This window comes from Numenius arquata, chromosome 1 (genome assembly GCF_964106895.1).
Source record: "Numenius arquata chromosome 1, bNumArq3.hap1.1, whole genome shotgun sequence".
NCBI lineage: Eukaryota > Metazoa > Chordata > Aves > Charadriiformes > Scolopacidae > Numenius > Numenius arquata.
Window position 1 is genome coordinate 83,340,648 of NC_133576.1, and position 23,524 is coordinate 83,364,171.

General features: G+C 40.0%; 1 protein-coding gene across 5 annotated transcripts in view; it reads right to left on the bottom strand.

Annotated features, from left to right (window-relative positions):
• FARP1 (FERM, ARH/RhoGEF and pleckstrin domain protein 1) overlaps positions 1-21,825 on the bottom strand; it is a 174,281-nt gene extending 152,456 nt beyond the window's left edge. For all 5 annotated transcript variants that reach the window (XM_074153758.1, XM_074153676.1, XM_074153599.1 and 2 more), the window contains exon 1: positions 21,655-21,825. In XM_074153758.1, the coding sequence (XP_074009859.1) occupies positions 21,655-21,825 (171 nt within the window). The remainder of the gene's footprint in view (positions 1-21,654) is intronic.
• Positions 21,826-23,524: the final 1,699 nt, after the last annotated feature.

A 23,524-nucleotide genomic window follows, 5' to 3' on the forward strand; every position in this document is an offset into this window, starting at 1 on the left:
CTTTTTACTTTCTTTGCTCCATGTAAAACGTGGTTCAGCACTAAGTCCATTTCTTTCTTGAGCCAACAATTTTGAATATTCATTGGAAAAGACAGACATAAAAAGCACAACCCTGCTGAGTATGAATTTGCAGCTTAGTAACAGGCTTTACAAGTTATCTATAAAGTCTCCACTCTCCTTCAAAAGAGGTCGCCCAAGATGTCGCCTGGATGTTTTGCGACTTTTCATTGTTGGTGAAATGGGGGCCACAGGATAAAATAGAGACGCGTTATTAGATTTTCATCTTCACCGAAATATTAAAATGAGTCATATCTAAAAATTGTATACAGTACGCCATACTTTGGATATTCTAGTCACAATATAATGTATAATTGTATTCCTGTATGACTGCTCATGCCTGAAATCATGGACAGAAATGAGAGTTTTCAACCATACAATGTTGTATTTCCCAACTGCATTTACTGAGTTTTCCCATCCTGCAGTTGCATTCTGCTGGCTTTTCACATCCAATGGATAATAAAAGATGTAACCACAACCACCTGGTTACATATTCAAATTAATTCAATCCAGATATAAATAGCCTCAATGTAAAAACATGAATTCACAAACTGCTGAGAATTCAGTATCTTAGTTCACTGCTGGGATTAATTTCTTTTCAACAGACTGGTTGTCTAGAGAATACCCATAATGCAGTAAATGAAAACACGTGTGTTACTGCCAGCAGTGAGAATTCATGAAATTGTAACTGATGGATATTCAAAAACCAGAACCATGGTGGGAAAACCAATGGTTTGGCAGTCACCGGAACAAGAATGATAAAGCTAAAGATTCCTGTTTACAGCTGTATTTTCCTCTCATTTAAAAATGAAATAAACATTGCTTCATATGGAGCTTAATCAGTGGGATATTTCCAGATAGAGATGCTTCAAAGACAGAAGATTCAGATTTTTGCCCATTTGCAAGAAATGAGGAGTGGATAAACTATATGGAAAAAGACTTGCCTGTTCCTTTAATCTAAAGAAAAAGTATATACTTTAGTGTTTAGAACATATTTTCGGGCACTTTTAAAAACAACAGAAGCAGTTCAAGTATTTTGTATTACCCTGTTCTACAGATATCTCAGAAGAATTACATTTGACCTTTCTTAATACTTTTAACAGTAAATTATTCACGTAGAGGGATGCAGGATGCTTTATAAACACTTAACTTTGAATAACTTCTCTGACAGAAGTTGACAACAGCTGATAATAGTATCAAGTTATACACGTCATTTGTCTTGGCTTTGCATTTTGGGTTCTCTTTCCTTGCAAGGCATTTAAGGGTGATCTCCATATCCTGAGTTTGTGCATGCATATTTTTCACTGTCACAGTGCATCTGCCATTCAAGAATTCAGGTCTGTAAATGCCAGCAGGTACTGAAGTGAAACAGAATAATCTGACTACAGACAGAGAATGCAAAAATAGCACAATAGGTGCTGATGCCAGCTACGGTTCTGCTTGCATTCAAAACAGCAACTGCTGCCTGGTTTAGTAGATCAAGGTTAATGTGACAAAAATAATCAATGAAGTTAGTAACCCAGCATTTCTGACTTGCTAAGCCCATTATTCAGAGTGTTTGCAACAAAAATCTTGGATCTGGACTGCTTTGAACTCTTGGAAAAGAATTTCTGCAGTGAAGGGGCACTTGCATCCCCACACAGCACTCTGTTCTTGCTAGCTGGGGGGAAAAAAAAAAAAAAAAAGAAAGCAAGCAAAAAGGCACATTGTACAGAGTGGGTCTGAGTAGATGTTATGATTAATCAGAGACAGTTTATTGAATAAAAGCATCCCAAACAAATGACACATGAGATAAACCCAAGCTTAGTACAGCTCTAGGGGACAAAGTCCTAACCAAGCCTCAATATCTATTTATCAGATGGTTTTGCATCTTATGAAGCCTCATCCCATGGGATTACACTAGTGCTTCCAGACATCTTTAACTGTTAGAAATGAATGTAAATGCTTAATCTTTGGCATGGAACTCTACTAAAATATCCATAATTTCTCAGTAGAGAAAATGGTTATTTTGTGATTACTGCACTCAGTCCCAAGAAACCACTTCTTTTTCACAGTTCTGGTACAATACTCTTGTGTCACCCCTCAAATCACATCCCTTAATCTCTCTTCTTTTGCAAAGGATGAATGGAAATAGAGAGAGAACAATTCTCTCTTCTCTGTACAGATTACAAATCTGAAGATTAAGCAGGAACTTTTTATCCCTGTCTGTAGCTACTGTGTCTAACACTTCAAGTCAGTGTATTCCAGTGTATTGTATGGTGTGCATTATTGATTAACCCCAAAATGCAAATAATAATTTCCATTGCTAACATGTTTATGTTAAAAAACAAAAAGTTTTGTAAAACTTTTATAATAGCAGGAATACTGAATGGCAGTGCTAGTTGAATCGTCAACCTTTCTTCCAAGAAGTTTAAAATGGCAAAATCTAACATTAATTTCTCCAACGACTCCCATCAAGTCCTTGGAACTTGACGGAATCACCACTCCAAAGTAAAAAACACAGGACACCTCTACAACACGTAAGTCTGTAAAGACTTCTGGTGGCAATTCTGTTGTTTCAGAACACGTGCATGGCACCCAGACCACCTAGTTCCACATAGGAACTGGCTCATGTGTCAAAGGTTTCTATGCAGTTGATGATAGGTGCCTTTGAAGCCTTCCTGATAAGAGATCCTGTATCTTTATGTTCCACATGTGGCAGGAGTTCAAAAGCAGTTTCATCCCTTAACTCCTGGTGCGTAGGAGTGGACTGTCGTGGGATTTCCTGGCCAGCCTTCATGCTGCAAAGTGACAAGTGCTGGTCCTGCAGAGAGATTGTCAATACAGTCACCAATGATCTAGAAATTGAGGGCAATCGAGTACTGGTAGAGGTTGCCCTTGGAGGTTGTGGAGTCTCCATTCTTGGAGGTTTACAAAAGCTGTTTCGATGTGGTCCTGGGTGGCCCTGCCTGAGCAGGAGAAGTGGACCAGATGACCTCCAGAGGTCCCTTCTAACCTCAGCCAGTCTGTTACCCTATAATGTTATATACTAATACACACATCTTCTCGCTTTCTCTTTAAATAGTGTATTAATACAACACTACTGTTTGACTGATATAAAAATCTAACTTCTTCTGCTCAGTGGTCTGGAATTTGAAACAGATTACCTAACTGTAGGAGAGAAATGAGACGTTTTAATAATCATCAGGTTTATTTTGCCCATTCACTGCACTCTTTTAATTCAACCCACAGAGCTAGATTAGTTGCAGAAGTCTATAGCAGAGCTACCTCCCTCTCAAAACCAAGCAAGACTTTTAGTTCCTGTACCCAGTAAGGAGCGCTTCTTCAGGTTTGCAAATCCCTCTGCCCCCATGCGAAAAAGGGACAATACTGACTAAGGTCAAGATTTTCCTCTCTACTCTTGAGCTTTTCCCATGTGGTTTACAAGAGTTTGAGGCAAACTGGCAACACATTCCTACTTCGCTTCAAGTAGCTGCCCTGTTGTGAGAAACTGCCGCTGTACAAAAGAACAGACGGAACTGGGATTCCAGCTTAATTTCCTTTTTCAGCTGGAGACATTAGAAGTCTGACAACACACACAGTAAAAAACAGGAGAGAGACATTTAAGTGCTCTCAGCACTTGGACCAGAAGTAAAAATAAGCAGCTAAAGCTTCCTATTTTCTTCCTCCAAATGAAAATAGAGGGATTTTTTTTTTTTTTAATGTTAACCTCTTCTTATATCCAATTCTTCAATGTATGACAAATTCTATAAAATGTTGTCTTTATCATAGATTACAGATAGATTGCTCAGTAAGAAAACAGCTGGTCAGATTTTTTAACTAAAAATATACTCATTTTCTTGGAAGTGAAACTGGAAAAAAGTTACAGATTTTTAAAAAATTGAATACACAATCAATATCCTGCTGAACAGGATGCAGAGGTCTTTATGATGCATTACCTGCCTCTGAGAGCACTGAATGCATGTGTCTTGAATATCCCCTCTGCTACCACAAATGTTTTCTTACAGCTGGGGTTTCAACCCTTACGCTTATGTTAACATAAGATTAGCACTGCTGTGTATTCCTCCTTTCCTCCTTTACTCTCTTTCACACATATAGGGCTTTGAAGCCTCAACCAGTTGTGAGTCTAAAAACAAGGGCTGAAATTCCTTCAACTTGCTAAGAGAAACGCGAGCTGTATCCTTTCCGTCCTCTCTGAACAACTGAAAAAACACAATAAATTCCCAACCCTCCTCTCAACCTTTGCCCACGGAGCTTTAGTAGTAGCTGAAGTGGGTCTGCAAGCTGCAAAATAAATCTGCAAGCAAAGACTACACAGTATGCTTGACAAAGAGTCAAAGTTACTTTCAACATGTCAATTAGTAGGTACATTTACATTGCACACATAAAGTATTCCCATATTTTTAATTACTTCCAGTGTGAATGTGCTTGCTGCTAATGAATGTTAAGGAAAAACAGACTTCAGATGGATGTACAACTCAGCTCACCCACCTCTGTATGGTTCTGCTATTTTCAAGCAGATTGGTTATTTGCATCACACAGTGCCAGATAATCTGTAATCTTGTGAAGTGGATGAACAGCAAATAAAATAGAGCTAAAATCAGCACCCATTATAACAACCTGTAATCTTAAACCAGAGCTGTAACCAGTTCATTTAAGGGTCAAAAGTTGTTGGTTGTTTTTTTTTTGTTTGTTTGGTTTTTTTTTAATTAACACATCCGATTCCCTGTGAATTAGCACAAAAGTATTAGATTTTATTTTAATTCTGCCAGTTTGGGAAGGGAGAGTAAACTGATACCAGCATTCAGGGTTTTTTCCTAACCCTCCTATTCAAGAGGTCAATCAAAAGAAAATTAGGGGAAAGCAATTCAGAGCAGTATTTCCTGACTTTTGAAAGGTCAGTCCAGACCACACGAATACTTAGTCATCTACATAGATGGTGACCTGGATCTTGGACACAGAGGCTTACTATGACTATGTATTCAAAGAACTATATAATCTGAATGCATATTTGTAATGGTTGAGCCTCTTGTTTCAAATACCTTTCAAGTACACAGACCTCTATTTCTAAAAATCCATACAGGCCTCTGCACTTATTGTTAATCTCATCTTTATCTTCAGTACTTGTGAAAAACCTGGAGAGACGGACTGTTCCAAAATACAGTGGAGGTCACTGAATATCATCTAGGAACACAGAACCCAAAACTGGTTTGTCCTTTGAGTCTATATAAGCCAGTAGGGATTCATTCATCACATTACCGAGAACATCTCCTGGACCACCGACTTCAGTGCTTAAATGAGGAGCTTCATTTTATCACTCAATGAAGCATCCACACAGCATTTCTCGGGAGAGTTCATTCAAGGAAGCACACAGCGAAGAACAGGCTGTAAATTAATGACCTGAGGCTTAGTTTGTTTCAAATACTTGTACCTTGGTACTTTTATTTGGTCATCCACCCCCAAAATATATACCTATTTTCATGCTAATTGGTTGTGCCATAAAGCTATTTTCACCTGCTTGCTTTTTGGAACTGGATGATCAACTGGATAGTATCTTGTATCATTTCAAAACTTGGTATAATGAAATGGTGAGTGCTGTTCCAGTGCTCTCTCTTTTCTGAACTTGCCAATTATAATGTGAATTCCTTTCTTTTCAATTATCTTTCTCAGTAACCCACACTGACATCTTGACTTGAACTGTACTCATTAGGACAAGAAAGGACAGTCAAATAAGCTCCAAACTCCAAATTTTGTAGAACTGCCACATCACAATTTTAACCAGTGAGACACCACCACTCTGCATGCTGTTTTAAATGGGATAAATACTGTTATAGTTACTGTAATTGTTTGCAACCTTTAAGCAAGCAGATTCTTGAGCTACCCCAAACCACAGAAGCTCTTGGGTGGTAATTACTCATATTAAAGTCAGCCCTTTACCACTCTCCAGTTGGTGGCCTGGGCAGACTTGCAACGTGTGCTTTCTGCTTTATTTTTTTGGTTAACGGCCCACCTAGTTAAAATACTGCGAGAGTCTGTGCCTTCCCTCTTCCTCAGCAAACTCGGCAGGCCCTCTGCCAACTCCTCCTTTTGGGTTGTGAGGGAGAACAAGAACATCCTGCTGCAGCAGCCAGCTGGCTACCTTCTCCTGTCAAGGACTTAATATACTTCCATAAAGTATTCAGCTGTTGCTGGATGAGAGACAGAGTGCTCTATAGTGCCTTCTTCAAACAGTCCTCCTCCTTGACTAGCACAGACTGAATGGATGAAAGAACCATATGCAAAGGAACAGGAATGAGGGTACGAACACAGCCTTCATTCTTTGGGTAATCAAAAGTCACCTAATTCATCTTAACCTTCAAGCTAAACATTTTCTTTGCAGGACAAAGGCTCACGGGACAAAAGTTCATGCAAACTTGAAAAACCTTCAAGCTACTTACAAGTTTTATTGACTTCTCATCATACTTAGCTCAAGCTTGGCTCAATAAAAGCTTTCTTGTACCAAGGATGAGTATGTTTCCACTCTCTTAAAAAGAACATAAGAAAACCAAACATTTCCAATTTTGTTTTAAACATGAATATTCCCTTTCAATGTCTTTATCTCAAATACAGCATCACTGAGAAACTGAAAACGAAAGCGCAGAAGGACAAGCAGCACTAGCCCTGTCAATTCTTACCTTATTTTTCCATGAATCACAAATTCATACAGAACTGGAACTTCTGTTGCCACGGCAGCAGGAAACCTACCCTTCTGGTAATTTGGAATTACCTTGTTGGTCATTTCAGCTGGATGCTGGGAAACTCACTCCAACTGCTCTTGCCTCACTTCCCTGCCCTTCTGGAGAAGGCAGCCTATCCTCCAAGAGCCAGGCTGCACCATCCTCCATCTCCTTCCCAAGGGTCAGCACTCACACGGCAAGCAAGACTCAGCATCCTGTGGCAGCTTCTCCTTGGGCAACTGGCAAGAGGCTAAAATAGGGGCAGGAGCCTTGGAAAATGAGAAGCTGAGCCCTGAAGGGACAAGAGGGGACGGGAGAGCCACAGGGTTCTTACCCTGGTGTGAAAACGGGGGCAGCAGAGAGAGGCAACGAGCAGATAGGAAGCCAAGTAGGAGATGAACTCCCTCAAGCAACTGGGGCAGGCAGTTCCTGGAGGGAATCGAAAACCCCCCAATCTTTTTACTTTCCAAGAACTCAAAACCTTAAACTGCCTCTCAGACAAGCAGGTTCAAAAATCAAAATAAACCCAAATCATAGTTCTTTTCTCCATCACCTGCGTTTTCAGAAGCCTGGGTTTCTTTTTAAAACTGCCGCAGCTTACAATGTTTGAAAGTATGGAACTGGCGTAAGGTGATTTCCACCACCTTACTGTTAAGTTTATCACTTAGGTTTCGTTTTGGAAGTCAAGTGTCCATTCTTTTGGGGTATCTTTACTGATTTGGTTATTTGGGCTATTTTTATTGAAGTTATTTTCTTCACGCAAATATATTTTAGACCATTATAATTTAAATTCAATGTATTATTTAAAAGATCATTCTCCTGACACCTGTATTGATACTGCCAAAAATAAAATTAACAGATCAGTCCCTTTCTGCCATTACAGAACGTGGAGAGAAAGGAACAGGCTGCACATACAATTTTACAGCCGTATATGCAACTGTGCTTTAGCAGTATCTTAGCTACAGCTTTTATTTCAAATTAATCATATTAATGTAACAGACTTGAAATTTGCAGTGATTTTTAAGAGCTACATCATTAACTCTGCTATGTGTAAGCATCTGATAGGAAACAATTAAACAGAGGAGCGAGTGAGGGATTCTGCTTCCAATTCTGACACTGACTGCGCTGTACAGTCACTGTTATTTTCTAGTGCTCTTCCTTTATGTGACTGTGTCATGCTGTGATGTTGAAGACAGGAATGCATCAGACCACCCATGTTGCAAGTACAGCCAAAAAAAAAGAAAAAAAAAATCAATTTGGGAAAGTGACAGACTTATACAACTCCAGAACAATTCTTTCCCCTTCTTTTAATGTGCTTTCTTATATATTTGCATCTTCAGATGCCCTTTTTTCCCACCTATCCTACCCTTTTTTCCATCATTCTCTTGCCTGCATTTTATCTGTCACCAAAATAGGTCTGCCCTCCCCTAAACAGACTCATCTTCTTCACCTACCACTCTCCTAGTCAATCAATGACCAAAGAGATTATTTTTCACTAAAACGCTATTGTCCCAAATAATAATAAGTGGCCCATTTTTGTGGTACAGTTTAAATAGAATAGCTCAAAACTTAAAAAGCAGAGATAAGGGGAACAGTTGATGAAAATAATACATCAGTTCAGAGGAGGTAAAAGAAGGACCTTCTTTATATAAGCAGCAGCAAACTGCTAGAACTTTCTGCCACGGAAAATTGTGGAGGTAGGAGGCATCAGCAGGTTCAAAAGGGACTTTGAACACTGGGGAATAATGAGAGAAAGGCAGAGGGGCCAGCTCACATGCCAGGGTGGGAGACAAAATGTTAAGCCAGAAGGACCACCAGCCTTACTCAGGGCATTTATGTTTCCATGAAATGATTTTATCAGAGAGGGTCAGGGTACACAGAAACAACATAAGAAGAAAATGAAGGCAACAAGCTTACTATCTGGCACGCTAGAAGAGTCGCTACATCTTTGGCTGTACCCAGGGCTATCCTTACAGTGGTAAATAAAAGAGGATGAGGGAGCAACCCCAACCCCAAAAACTAGAAATGCATGTACTGACGTACAGGTCAGGACAAGTCCTCACTCAAAGCTAGAATTATCCCAGAGAGATCTCCCTGGAAGAGCCTAAGCAGCCAGAAACCCAGCTAACAACTAAGGAGTGTGGAAAATCATGGGCCTAGTGCTCCAGTTCACTCTCTGGTCCTCTTACCTACCAGTACAGGAAGCCAAAAGAAACAACCAGCTCCTGGACTGAAGCCTGAAAGCAAAGGCAAAGGCATTCCCTCTACAGTTCTTCAGGGCCAGAATACTGTGTGCAAGTGTGACTGATGACGAAGAGTGAAAAATAGCTTATATGTTGAGGTAACACAGCTATATTCGTACCCAAGCACCTCATGTGTTTAGTCCAGTGGTTTTCAGCCCATGGCAACAAGTGGCCACGAATCCATGGACCATTTTCTACAAGAAGTTAGTGCATTGATACAGTATTGCCTTCTACACGCATGACCTTTTCCAAGGAATTTGCACCATCACTAGGCAGCTTTTCAGGGTCTTCAAATACCCCCAGATGAAAACAGCAGTAACTGGTAACATCTGTTCACCTGGGAAATATCAACGTGAGGATCTGATGGCTAAGAAGGAGAAATTAATTCCTGTGAGCAGTGCTAAGATGTTTGCAGGAGAGGAGGAAGAGTTATTTATCTTCAGGAATAATCATAGTTCACAATCAAATTAGGCAGGTATCTCCTGTTAAATGAGCATCTCCTGTTAAAACGTCCTGCTAATTTGAAACAGAAAATTTAAATGTTAACACCTAAGCTATCAACAGATTCAAAAGTATTAAGTTTGTGTTAATTATTTTAGTTATTTAATCCTTTCATGCTACTTTATTGTCAGGTGAACAAACTCCATTTTCAAGTAATTATATGACAGGCTAGTGGATTAATTCTGAGAGTGCTGAAGGAGTTTGACTGAACTTTCAGCTTGACTCTTAATAAAATCTGACCGCTGAGGCCTTGAGTTCGGGGGTTGTTTTTTTTCTTCCCCCACAGCATCCTAAATAGAAGAAGCTGAAATGGGAAGAAAAACTCCTCACCAAATCCAAAACACATACAAACAATTTACTTCACAGCTATACCTATACGGGAAATCAGTCGTTTCAGTGCAATTAGCAACAACAGCATTCACTGACCCCTCAGAGATTTGTTCCCTCAGCCCAAGAAAATGCTGAACTGTTTCCTCAGTAACCTTTTGTCACTTCTCCTGGCTAAGTTGTGCGTATGTGATCTTCCCTGTAATGAAACACAAGCAGTACAGATTCTAAATGTTCTGCAGAGAAGTGACCTTTCCACTGAAAGGCATATATCTGTTCAATGTTATTTGTTTCATGGAACGGATACAAGAAGAAATGGTAATGGCTAGACGCAGCTTACGTTAGTGAAACAAAGATTATCTGCTCCTAATTCTATTTCTCTAACAAGAGCAATCCAGTTTGACTTGACAGAAAAAAAAGTCTGAAAACTTAGCTCTTCCACAGCTGGTGTGAATCCAGGTTTTCAGGAGATTTTTCAGGGGGAATTTGTTGACTTTTTCTAAGCAGCTGCAGTTATGAAAGTCTCTCCTGTTCACAAAGCCTGCTCTGCTGCAGCTTGGTATTTCTACCTTGCTCTCCCCGAGATTGTCAAAATCACGGAGTTGAACATGTTGTGACACAATCAGCCATTTGAAGCGTCTGCTTTCCACTTCAGTTTTATTTTTAGAATCTTCCATAGTCTTTCAAAGCACACATACCCAACGTTAGACTTTGACATGAAGTAAAAAACTAGGAAGAAAATCTGAAGGGTTTGACAAACTCTGGAACATAAGCAAGCTTATGACATGTCTCTCATTTATAAAATGACTATTGGATTGTTTCTTTTATAAGCCCACAGATATAGCTGGAAACGCCCATTTGCCACAGAGAAACCTGAAACTTTCTACCTCAGAGTTGCCAGTTGCAGGCTTAAAAGTGACAGATCTTCAACCGGTAACTGTGAACTTCAACTAAGGCTCTCCAAAAAAGTTCCTAAAACACAGTAGTCCTGAATCCTTACCGTTAGTGTTTCTTAGGGACCTTGAGCAATCTGCTCACTGCTGGCCCTACCTGGAGTGAAGAGTTGGACCACAGAACCTCCAGAGGTCCTTTCCAGTCTTTATCATGCTGAGTGAGTTATTCAAGTGCTTTCATGAGAAGTGTTTTCTTTTGCCAGCCACCAGTGCTTGTCCCTAAATGCAGAGGTGTTTCTGAATCACTCTGGAACATCTAAGAGCATAAAACACCAGGCTACATTTATCCCTGGTTCCAGCATTAAGCTGTGTGAATTCAACGCTATAAGCTACCTGATAAGGTCCCCTTATAATTCCCATCAGATATCTTTTCCTATAAGGTTTGCCAAAGTATTCTCTTTCACATCAGTTTACGTGTATTAACTTAAGTTAATTCTGCAAAATCCCTTTTATTTCAATTCTATTCACCAAAACTGTGATATCTGAGATGAATTTCAATAGGCAATGCTCTCAGAGGAGACCCCTGGATCACGTCATCACATAATGTAACCCAGTTTACGTCCAGTAACTCCAGACAATCTAAGACAATGCACAGTGGGTGAGGATCTGGCTTATCCCTTCCAGTAATCAGAAAGGGAAGGTGCTCTCCTAATTTACAGTCACTACAGACCCAGTATCAGGGGCTCTGCCCAAATGTGCTCCTTGTAAAAGACCAGAAAGAGAGCTCTGTAACCAAGTATTACAAGGAGCTATACAACTTGTCCACACAGAGGATACAAAGATGGATGCTGTCTAAAAAAGGACAAAACTGAGAAGTCAGATGGGGGTGAGATGACAGAAGGGAATAAAACGGAGCATCTGCACCAGGTAATGAAGCAATGAAGAGTCATTTAAGAGCAAAAGATGTCCCCCTTTAGGCATGAAGAACTAGCCTCTGAATACTAAGTAACATCTACACACAAATACCGTCCACTGTCTACTCAACAGAGATTACTATAAATAAATTCAGCAAGAACCATATGAAGATACGGCATGAGAACAGGACCAGAATTACAAAAGCAAGGCAAACTGATGAGAAAAAAGAAGAAAGGACTCCAGGTTCAATCAGAAAACCAGGTGAGAAAGTAACAGTGAAAGAAATAAGGAGAAAAAACTGCCTGCTGCTGTGTGCTGCATGAATATTTGCGTCTGCCAACAGGCCATCAAAAAGAAAATTGGCACTAAGTCACAACTCACCATTTGCTTTTTATATTCCGGCTGCATTATGTTTGTGCAATTTCTATCAGTCAAAGCCCCCTTTTTGGGCGTGGGGATAAGAAAAGAAGATATTGTAATCTACTTCTGCTATTGCTGTTTGTATTCACTGAGTTATCTGGTGCTTGATGTGTGCCTCACGCGTCACTTTTTATTCAAAAATTGACATATTTATCCAAGAATGATTTTAACACTCTAGCCTTATTCAAATACGTACAAAGGCTTTGGCAGGCATTTTCAGCCATGCATTTTATGTGATTTATGCACTGGCATGCAAAAGCATCATTTAATTGTGCATGCGTATTGTAATCACAGCCTTGTCAAGGCACCTCATTGGAGCAGTGGAGACAGGTTTACAGGTAAGCAGCCCATTACTAAGTCCTTCTGAAGGCTTTTAAACCTGACAAGTGGTGGAGCTCCTTTTGACTGTACCAAGATTAGACAAAGACATACTGCTTTTACCACTTCATCCTACTTGTAGGTTTTTCACAGTTTATTTTGAACTGGCCAAATTTCACTTTAAAACCACAAATTATATTACGTAAAATTTGGATATATCATTCCACTTGCAGAGCTTGGGTATGGATGAGAATTTGACTACGCCATTGCAGAAAGTGTCCCCAGCTCTGCAGTGTAGATACAGCCTTTAAAAGTGATGAGCACTTGCTCCTCTATACAGTCCAACACATGACTTTTAATACAACAACCGGATACTGCTCTGAGGGAGGAGATCATACTGAGAATGAAGATGGTTGAAGACCTAGAAGATACACTCAGGACTCCCACATCTTTCTGCACTGCTATCTCCTGTTTGTTTGGAGAATATCAATAGCAAGGAATTGAACCAGCCTTTGCAAAGGAGCTGTGGAGACGCAGAGAGGATGAGGAAAAGCAATATAAGGCTGCATGTACCAGTGCACCAAGCAAGGAAGGAACAAGAGATACCAACAAGAAAACAAAGTGCTAAAATATGAATCAATATAAAGTCATATTCTTAAGCATTTCAAGGGTTGGAGGAGCTCCTAACATTTTTCTCTCTTCCACCTCTGCAGCTATGTGTTTCCACAGCAGCTTCACCCAAGCCTGAACCAAGACAGCTAATATGGTCTTGTCCTTTCTCTTCCCTCCGTTGCACACACATCGGTATCTATCTGATCCTGCAGCAAACTCGTGGTTCTAACTAAATCGGTGAAAAACAAAGCTTTTTATGCAGGGTTGCCCCCGCAGGCTGCCTTACCACAGTCAGAGAAGCATCCTTGCCAGCACAGCAGAGCAGGTGGGAATGCCACCTCCAGTAGCTGGCTTCACCACCTGAGCAACTCAGGTGTCCTGCAGAAGCAGGGAGGAAGAGCAGGCTTGTGGCAGACTTAAGGTTTGAGGAAACAAAAAGCACAGGTGATGACCTCTGACAAACATACGGAGAAGAATGCCAGCCCGAAAAGAGAAAAATTAACATCCCAAGCTAAAGGCAAAGTAGGGTTGGAAGCAGAGCAAGGAACCCATATAGGAGGCAAATAAAACCAGAGAGGCATTTCAACAGGTTGTGTTATCACCTGCAAAAATTGTTAACAAATGGCCATATTCAACAGAGAATTAATTGAAAGGGAAATGAATGGACAATTGATAACATTTTGCGATTCTTTTATCCTGTGCTGCTTAAGTCTTTGTTTACACAGATAGCTTTCCATTCTGTTCAAAATAATGGAGGAAAGCAACTGCACTGGGAACTCCACAATAAAGGTTCCTTCATCTCTCAAACAGGTGAGAGACCAAGTTACAGGGAGATATGTTTTTACTTGCAATTTAAGTTATTGAAATTCACAGTGCTCTAAATGGTGATTCATCACACTGTGTGATATAATCACATCTCAGTAGTGCTTTACATCTGAGCCCAAATTTTCTGATCTTTTGCTCAGTGCAGGACTATCAGCTGGGTGTGCTTCAAAATGCCTGAAGTCTAACATAAGATTGTGCTCTTGGCAAAGCATCACACTTACGCTGCATTTCTTTAGCTATGGACAACACACACTTACTTAATTCAGGAGGAGGAGGAAGGCAGCTATTTTTTCCCAGAAGCTTATCCCGCTCATTTATTATGCCCCTCTAGAGCATATGGCCAGAAGCAAAGACAACTGTTTTTCATAGAGAGCTTAAAGAAAGTAACTTAAGCTCAACCACCTCATCCTGACAAAAAATGGCCTTACGTAAATCACAGCATGCGTGTGCTCCACTGCAGCACAGCACCAATGCACTCTTCCTCCGGAGCACGCTTTATTTTGCAACTTCTCTGTTGCAGCTAGGAGAGAGAAAAGCAGCGCTACAGCAGGTATAATTCACTCAGTCCAGCCCTTCAGAGCTAGACAGCATTGCCAGACGGCTACGGGGTGCAGGGAAGACTCACATATCACTTTGGCACGGTTGGGAACTACAAGGAAACAAAGGAATTTCTGTGGAACAAGTTAGGTGCCTAGATGATAAATGAAGTCTAAGCTATCACGCCGTACTCACCTTACAGGGATATACAAGCACCTCCAGAGAACAATTAATCTCATCCTAAAATACATGTTCGAGACAGGCATGACGAACAGCCTGTTGAAGGTACCATGTTTTCACCCCAGCTATGAAGGAAAGAGTGATTAGCAGAGGCTTTGACATCTAGTTTTAAAACCTTTAAAGCTGGTAAAGATGAACCTGAGTCTCAGGGGGGAGGAAGGAAGCACACAACAGGCAGTTCAACGCCCTCCTTCCTCTGACCAGAGGCAGAACATCCCTCCCATCACCCCTGAAATAGGAAAACACAGTCCCAGCAGAATCAGCCTCTATTTCTGCCACTGACTACCCACTCACCCATACATATACACTTTGAAGAGGAGAGACGGCAAACACCTCCCACTGTTCCTTGGAAAGCTGCCACCTCCATACAGGGTGTCCAAGGGGAACACCCCATAGCCGGGGAGGGAACCCACGCTCCCCACACCACAGCATCAACCCAGCCTCACCAGTACTGAGCAAACCAACTTACAGGCACAGACGTAATTACCAAAATTAACAGCATGATTTCACTGAGCCCTGCGGTCAGGGCAGCAGCATTCGGAAACCCTCAAGCACTGCCTTCTTCATCCACAGCCGCCCTTCGCTGTGCCAGCTCTGTCCTTCGCTCTGTGCCGCCTCACGCACTGATGCATGACTTGGCGAGTCAGCTGAACCAAGAGAGAGAGGTGAAAAGCCATTATTTGAGAAGCCTTCCCTGATTACAAGTTAGGCTAATTCGTTCAAGAAAATTACATTCATTTCCCAGTTATCCTCAAATACATCAATCCAGTCTGAAAAGGGACTGGGTCTGCTGGCACTTAAAATGATATTCCCACTTACTCTCTTCATTCCAAAGAACATCGTAACAAAGAAATCAGCAGTTTAAACTGCCTCAGGTTACAGAAGTTTGCTTGTGGATTATCGTCTCTTCCGTTTTGAAAAGCACATGAATTATTAACGCAAGTCACTAAAATCTCCTGTCTTTCAACAAGGACATTCTAATCATCTGTCAACAAAAATCACAGTTTACTGGGTATCTACTAATAATCTTCTGCTGAGAAAAACATAACTGATGTGTTTCAGAATTACCAGGGGTGGGGGGGGGGGAAGCTTTCCTTCTTGTAATTTCATAAGATCCAGCAGGGTTGGGGTGACAATTAGTGAATATTTAAATGCTTGATATTCATTAGAAATAGTCTGACAGTGATGGCCAAATAATTTCAGGCATGAGAAGAAAAGAAAGTCTCAGACTGATGAATAACTGACATTTGACCTGCTGTTCACTTCCTAAGCTGGAAAAAAATGCAATTCATATTGAATTGAAGTTGAAGCTGGCTAAGAAAGCATAGAACACTGTTTCATGTTTCTGCATTTCCTTATTATCTAATGCTCTTTTTATAAAATTGTTTTATTCTCGTTATAATATGTGTATTGAGGACAGGGGTAAATACCTTGGACAATGCAATTACTGTAATCCATAAATGATACAGAAAATAATTTAAACATTTATAAAACCGTGGCTGAAATTTTGAATTTGAGAGAGTAACACAATGCTCATGCAAATTTATGATAAAGCACATGTAACCTTTGTTGTTAAGTACCGAGACCTTCTAATACTGAGCCTTTTTTGGCATACTTACACTGGCCTGAAGCTGGTGGGGACTACACTTAATAGAAGGCATTCTCCCCACAAAGGGAACGTGAACCACCATTATATGGCTGCACAAACAAACAAAACTAGCCAAAAAAAAGCCCCACCCAGAATGTTAGTCTTAAGACACAGACCTCAGCAGAAGTCCTCTCTGAAAATTTGGGACTTGAGGACAGAAATTCCCTGCTAAGGCACTACAGCTGAACTCCAGTGGAAGATAAGGAGTTGTAGACCAAGACCATTTGGTCTTTACTCTAAGATAACCTAAAGATGAAGAAGCCTTTCTCTTCTGAGAGAAAAGCAAATTGAAATGAAATGTTTACAACCAATGTTTACTAAGGATTATACCCTCACCCTGCTTTCTATTAAGAGACTCCTGTTGCTTGAGAAACCAGGTGTTAATCCCTCAAAGCAGATGACATTTTCCAACCCTGCATATTTCACAAAGCTTGAACACATTCAGAGGGAAAGAAAGTTTACATAAGACACAAACCAGATGTTTAATAAACTTGAGTAATTTGACAGGCAAGTATGTTTTGGTCTTTCCAAAAGACAGCCACAAAGAAGCAGCAACTATTTTCTTCCAGACACAATAAAGAGGACTTTGGTTTGGTTTTAATTAAGAGAGACCGGATCCTAACCGAAAGAAGAATCCTTACCTCCTGTGATATACTTTGATCTCACCTTTGATGCTAATGGGAAGGAAACAACTCTGACTTTCTATTTAGCATCAGTAGTATCATTCCAGTCACATCAGCGTCATTCACCCAGAGAGCAGGATACGATCAGTGACAAGCATCATGTCAGTCAGGGTTAAACCTGGTCTGAGTCACCAAATCATCCCAGCAGTCTAACATGAGAATCAGTCATGTCTTCAGCATGACCTAGAAAGGAGCAACACTGACTCTTTCTGCTTAGGAGTAGTTTTAAGCAGACTGCTTCTGGCACTGGAAACAACTATAAAAGTAACTAAGAGTAAAAATGATATGAACAGTAAGCATTAAAACAGTTGTCTTTCCCAGAAGAAGTAGATGCAACCATCAGCTACTTTTATTGTTCCTTAAAAACTGTATTTCTTTTTTGACTAAACTGGTTTGAATCTATGGGGAGACCCTATTAAAACAAACATAAGGAAGTCCATAAGTTTTACTGCGATTTTATGGAATCAATCCCATTCTCATCCAACTAACTTGGATGAGACTGACAGAAACAAAACCAGAGCAAAACCAAGAAGAGTACACCTCCACCCTCCCTCGTATATTTGCCTCTATTTGGCAGTGTTGGGTTTCACAAGTCAGCCTTTCAAAATGCCCAAGATCTGTCCATATATTATAGTCATTATGTGTACAAGGGTAAAAAAAAAAAAAATAATCTTCTTCCTCCTTCACATTAGTCATTTTAGCTAAAAATTGTTGTCCTCTTACCTAGCAGAAAGGGACCATACTTGCCCATTCTATCATGTAGTCCTAACTCAGCCAAACACTAGCTGAAACAGACTGCTGTATTTTGGACCTCTGCGGTCTTCACTTAGCACATCTAACTAATTTTTCAATAAATACAGCCAAACTAGAAATTAGAAACAAAAAGCAAGAGGCAAAAAACCTATTCCACACTTGCATGCAATCCCTCCACGAAGCTAACACCGCGACCAACAGCTGCATGTACTGAACGATCGTGAACTTTCAACTCGTGGCCTGATTTTCAGGCACTAATCATCTACAACTGCAGCTGAAGCCAGCTCTTGTCTGAGAGTTCATAACAGACTCAAAATAAAGGTATTCAGTCATAGAAAGCTGAATAACTTAAAAGGAGGGAGGATATTCTACATAATTTATCTTCTCATGGCAGAATAGACAAAAACGTGCTCAAAAAGACAACTGTTGAGTTTTATACTTTCTTTTTTATGTTAAAGGCAGTAAATATGAAGTTAATTTTTTTTTTTTTTGGTGAAAGCTGCAGTGCCTACCTTTCCCCTGCCTCCCCACAAGCATCTGTATTTGCTTGAAAAGAGTCATGCAACCAGCTAACTGGATGTAAAAGATCCAAGATTATCTATTCAAGCTTTCACTGGCTTTTTGGAATACAGGAATGTCTGGAAATTCTGCAATGAAATACTGTTTGTGAACTGCAAGCAGCATGTAAGGTTTTTCTTACATACCCTTCCTTTTACCATACTGCATTTGCAAAGACTGATGAAAAGGCCTTCATTGTGGTTTCTGTTTTTCAAGTCTCCCATACAAACTCTTTCCATATACTTTATGGTTTTTTTCCTGGCAAAAAACATATCATTTACAGGCCCATATGAAGCCATGTGGATATCTTTCTTTTTTTTAATTTTTTTTTTTTTTTGGCTTGTGAGAAGCTAATACAATGAGCCAGACATGGTATGATTATATAGCACCAAAGCCCTAACACCAAAAGAATCACCTTTCCTTTAGAAGGACAAATGACACCAGTTACTTCACTTTAAACCAGCCCAAAGAGCAGCAGCACTTGGGGGGGTGGGAATGGAAGTAGGTCATGTTTTTCTCCTGTTCCATTATATACAGAACTGACATAGAAGGATTTGTCTCTAATAAAAACAAGTTATTTGCATACGATGGGTGAAAGGGGATTGCCTAAGTGCAAGGGTATCGAATCTTGCTTCCTGGAAGATCATTTAAAAAAAAAAAAACAAACCCCAAACAAATCTCAAACAAACCAAAAAAAAAAAAACAAAAACAAAACCACCAAAATACCTCCCAAACACACAAAAACCCGAAAACAAAACAAAACCTAACCTAAGAAAAACACCACAGGGATAAGATCTTTTCCCGGTTTTAGCTAATGTATGTTTCACCACTAATTTAGCTAGTGGTGAACGTACAACAAAAGAAATTGTAGGAGTAGCAAGGAAGGAGGACTAGACAGATGGATAGTCCCAACTACTTCACTGCTTCCCCCAAATTGAGGAAGAAGTAGCACCAGTATCTGTTTCTATTTTTACACAGACTTCACAAGCAAATAATAAACTGGCATGACTTCAGCTTCATACCTTCCTACAAGGCCCATTTGCTAAGAGAGAAAAAGATGATCCAGCAAAATTCCTAAAACTGTAGGAAACACAAAACCTTCTCAGCTTATACTTGTGTCATATTTGGAAGGTTATTTTCATAACCATGGCAGCTCAAGTTTTAGAAAGAGTAGTTCAGACCTTCAATCATGCAAAAAGCCTTTATTTCTCCACTGAAAAGCAAGCCCACAGATATGCTTAGGCATGTACGTTTAACATCCTCTGCCCACAGGCGCGCTTGCTGCTCCTGAAATACTTTATTGAAAAGGTGTCACTTTCTTTTTCCATGTATACTGCACCGATTTGGCTAAAATCAGCAAGCCTGTAAATGGGAACATGGGTTTTCCAACATGAATAAACATCTCAATGTATTAAAAAATTTTCAGTTTTCTGAGATGGGACTAAAAAATGAATGCCTTTCAGAGCAGACTGAAAACAATGTGTATTGCTCCATTTGACTATGCATATCTTAAAGAGAAAAGGCTTTAGGAATCTGCTCTAAGAGACTTTATAATCTAAGCATCCTGCAAATTTCACCAAGATTTGACTTGAAAACCACCTGGACTTTCCTTGAATAGAGGTAGTTATGAAATAAAAGCCTCAGAAAATAATCATATTGAAGTGGTCTGAACAGAGAGTTCTTTACACACCCAGGTCTTCCAGGTGTTGCTGAAGTTTAAAAACCAAAAGTAATGTTGATGTCTTCTAATATTGAAGATTGAAAAAATACTGTTTTCTCAAAGTCCCAGAAGCAAAGCTGGAGTTATCCAGTATCCACATTACTTATGTTTGCTTCTAAACAATTTAATGAAAAGGACTTGATCTCAAAATTGTTCCTACTAAGTGTTTGTTAAATAGAATTATTAACTCTTATAAACTGCACATCATTTCCAAAGCATGGTGAAGTAGCAGCTGTGGAGGCAAAAAAAAAAAGGTTGTCTCCAGAATAATAGGGATATTTGTACCATATAAGTAGCATGACTTTCATTAGCATTTGATAATTTAAACTAGAACTACACTTTTGAACAGTGATGATTACCTTAAGACTGATAATTTTAGCCTGTTTGCTATGGATATTTGAGAGGCAACCTGAAGGGCACAAGAGCATAACAAGTGGCTATATACACGAGCATTTCATTTGATGACAGTTCAGTTCACGCATACTTGCCTGTCCAGAGAATTTACCTTCTACTGCCACAAAGTCTGAGACTGAACACACAGTTGTAGTTGGTTCACAATCAACAGCAGAGAGCAGACCAAAAAGCATGTGCATGTACACACACAAAACAGAGAAACCAAACCTTATAAACAGGTAAAAAAAAAAAACATTTTTTAAACACGGATTTTCCTAACCAGAATTCCTTCATCTTTAATTCAGGGATAACAGTTTTTCAGTGACCATAAGCACTTTTACAGAGCGGTATATGTACAAGATCTATGTATATCACTGGTAACTCCCCATTTCACAAAAGGGAAAACTGAGCCAATGAAGGCATGGAAGTTACCGTAGCTACATAAAATGCAAGTAACAAGGATGAAATTTAAACTCAGGTTTCCAGTTTCCCATTCACTGAACCCTAAGGACTTTCAAAAATACACATTCCAATACCTTTTCATAACAGCAACAGTGTTCAACATTCTTACATGTTAATTAGCAAAGCGGGGCATGTTAAAATCATTAGTGGTTACTAACAGCTAGATAGTGTAAGACAGAATCGGTCTTTGTATCAAAACTAATTCAAACTAATTCTTCTGATCACACACACACACACAAAAGCAGTAGTCACTCTGTTTCCTTGGCAAGTACAGACCTAGATTAATTTCAATGAGGTACAGAGAAACTTCAGATGAGATTGCTTTGATTCTTTCCTTGCACTCAACGTGTGAGAGAGCACTTGGTGCCTCTCAGAATGATAGAAATTAGTGAAAACTTTGATGATTTCAAGTTACTATCCTAAGGACTTGCCAAAGGAAAAGAAAAAAATATCTGTATAAGATCTATGGTTTACTGGATCAAGAGGAAACAGTACCAACGAAATGTATCAATGGTTCAGAAAGCAGAGGAAACTACTGATGTAATATTTGAAGAAAAATCAAAACAAAACAAACCCACCAAGCACTTTTCACCTCTTCTGAAACTGTTCAAACAGAAACAGAATAATAACTGTAATTTACAGTTCACTTCACTGTTTAATGTTATTCTATTGCACCATCATCTATTTAATGCTGATATAACAACCATTTTCTCCGCAACACGAATTCATTAGCCAAAGAATCACAGTTGAAATAAAAAGAGAACTGTTTGAAAGCATGCACTTTTAGAAATGCCTTAATAATCTTTAGCCCCCCCCAACCTCCATGTCCTTACCGGAACATCAAAAGTTTCTTGCGTGTCATCCAGCATCTGAATTTTGATGGAGACGAGTTTTCCTGGAGGTGTCATAGGTGGTTTCTGTCCATGCTCCAAGGTACTGATCCCAGCATTTTCCTGAGCTCCTAACCGGGATCCAGCTGTTGGTCTCTGTTCTGTTTCACCCATGTTTAGGGAAACACGTTTCTTATATCTGATAAAAGAGTAAGGGAAAAGAAGACCATATCACTTATTTATAAGGGTTTTGCACATAAGCATGATGGCATATATACTTGCAGCTAATTAACCATATAACCATTAACACGAAGTAATAACCACTGTGAGTTGTTTTGTTGTTTGGTGGGTTTTTTTTAATGTCTCACACAAAGACGAGAAAACCAGGCAAACTTTATACTTTCCAAAATACACAGGCTAATCACTTGCTGGGGGTAAGGCTGATAGACTGGCTACAGTACTGCACAATCAGGAAATATTCCTTTTCTCCTGGAAAAGGAAACCAAACCACATTGGAAACAGAGCACAACACTGCCCAGATTTCAATGAATTACACTAAATTTTATGTATTTATGAATCAGGCTGTTATCAGCGACAGACAGGGCTTCCAAAAGAGGGACAAAAGGTGAAGAGAGCAGGTGGGACAACTCACCACTTGCTGACCATCATTCCCCCCTGGCTATATTAGCATTTTTTTCCTTTGGTCCTCTCAGCCTTCTCTGGCCCTTTGCAGCTGCCCCCTTGCTTGAAGGTCTGTGAAGCAGGAAAGCCAGAGGGGTAAAGATGACCTCAATTACATGGCCTAAATATTTTGTTTCCTTTGGGGACCAGAGCTGCTCTAGAACCTGGAGCCTAGCCCAATGCCACTGATGGGCCAAGAAGAAGCTAGAGCAAAAATGCTGGTTGGGAAAAGCAAGGGAAATCTGATTTCCCACGGAGGGGATCACCCCAAGGAACACACCTTCCTCACTATGTCACTATGCAGGCTACACCTGCACCAGCTCACCAGCACCACTCACTGAATGTGGATGTCTGCTTCGTATCCATGGAAAGGAACCTCAGAAATTGGCTTGCTAATTTTGTTTCCGTGCAGCTTTCGCACCACATTAACACAGCACATTTCTGCTAAATAATTATTCTGTCCTAAAAAGGGAGCAGAGCTACAACAGTGATTCATTGTGATTTTTCATTAACTGGCACAACTTTCAACCTCCTTTTTTTAATTCAAGGACCATTAGTTTTTTTACTTGTCAAACGTTACACATCATGCTAGGATTTTATTTCACGTTTCCCCCCTGCCCCGCCTTTTGACACTTTAGCTGGGTTTCTGATGAAACCTGCTGGTACTGTCTATTTATCTTTCTTGGTAATTGCATTTCCATTCCGCATGACTTCTATATGCTGATCAATGACCATTAAAAAAACATGTAGCACACAGATGAATGGAAGTGCAACTTTCCAGCTGAACAGAGGCACAAGAGGAGTACTGCCAATCATTCCCTGGCTTTTACTCTGAGGTTACAAATATTGGGAAGCCTATGGGAAAAATATGAAGCACAAGATAGCCTATGTATTAGTGAACGCATCACCAGTTCTACAGTATACTACAAAGAACAGTGCCATTTAGTAAGATACCAGTTCGCCCTGTAAGGACAGAATAAAGCCAGTCCTGTCTTCGGCAGGATATACTATTTATTACACATCAGTCTTCCGTGTCCTGACTAATTTGTTCCCACAGATTTTATTTTTTTTTACAACAGCACTTTTATTAAAAGAAAGAAAGGGGGGGGGGGGGGGGGGGGGGGGGGATGGGGAAGGAAGACGGCTTAGCTGAGAATGAAGGGAATGAAAAATTAGGGATCGTGCACTTCCA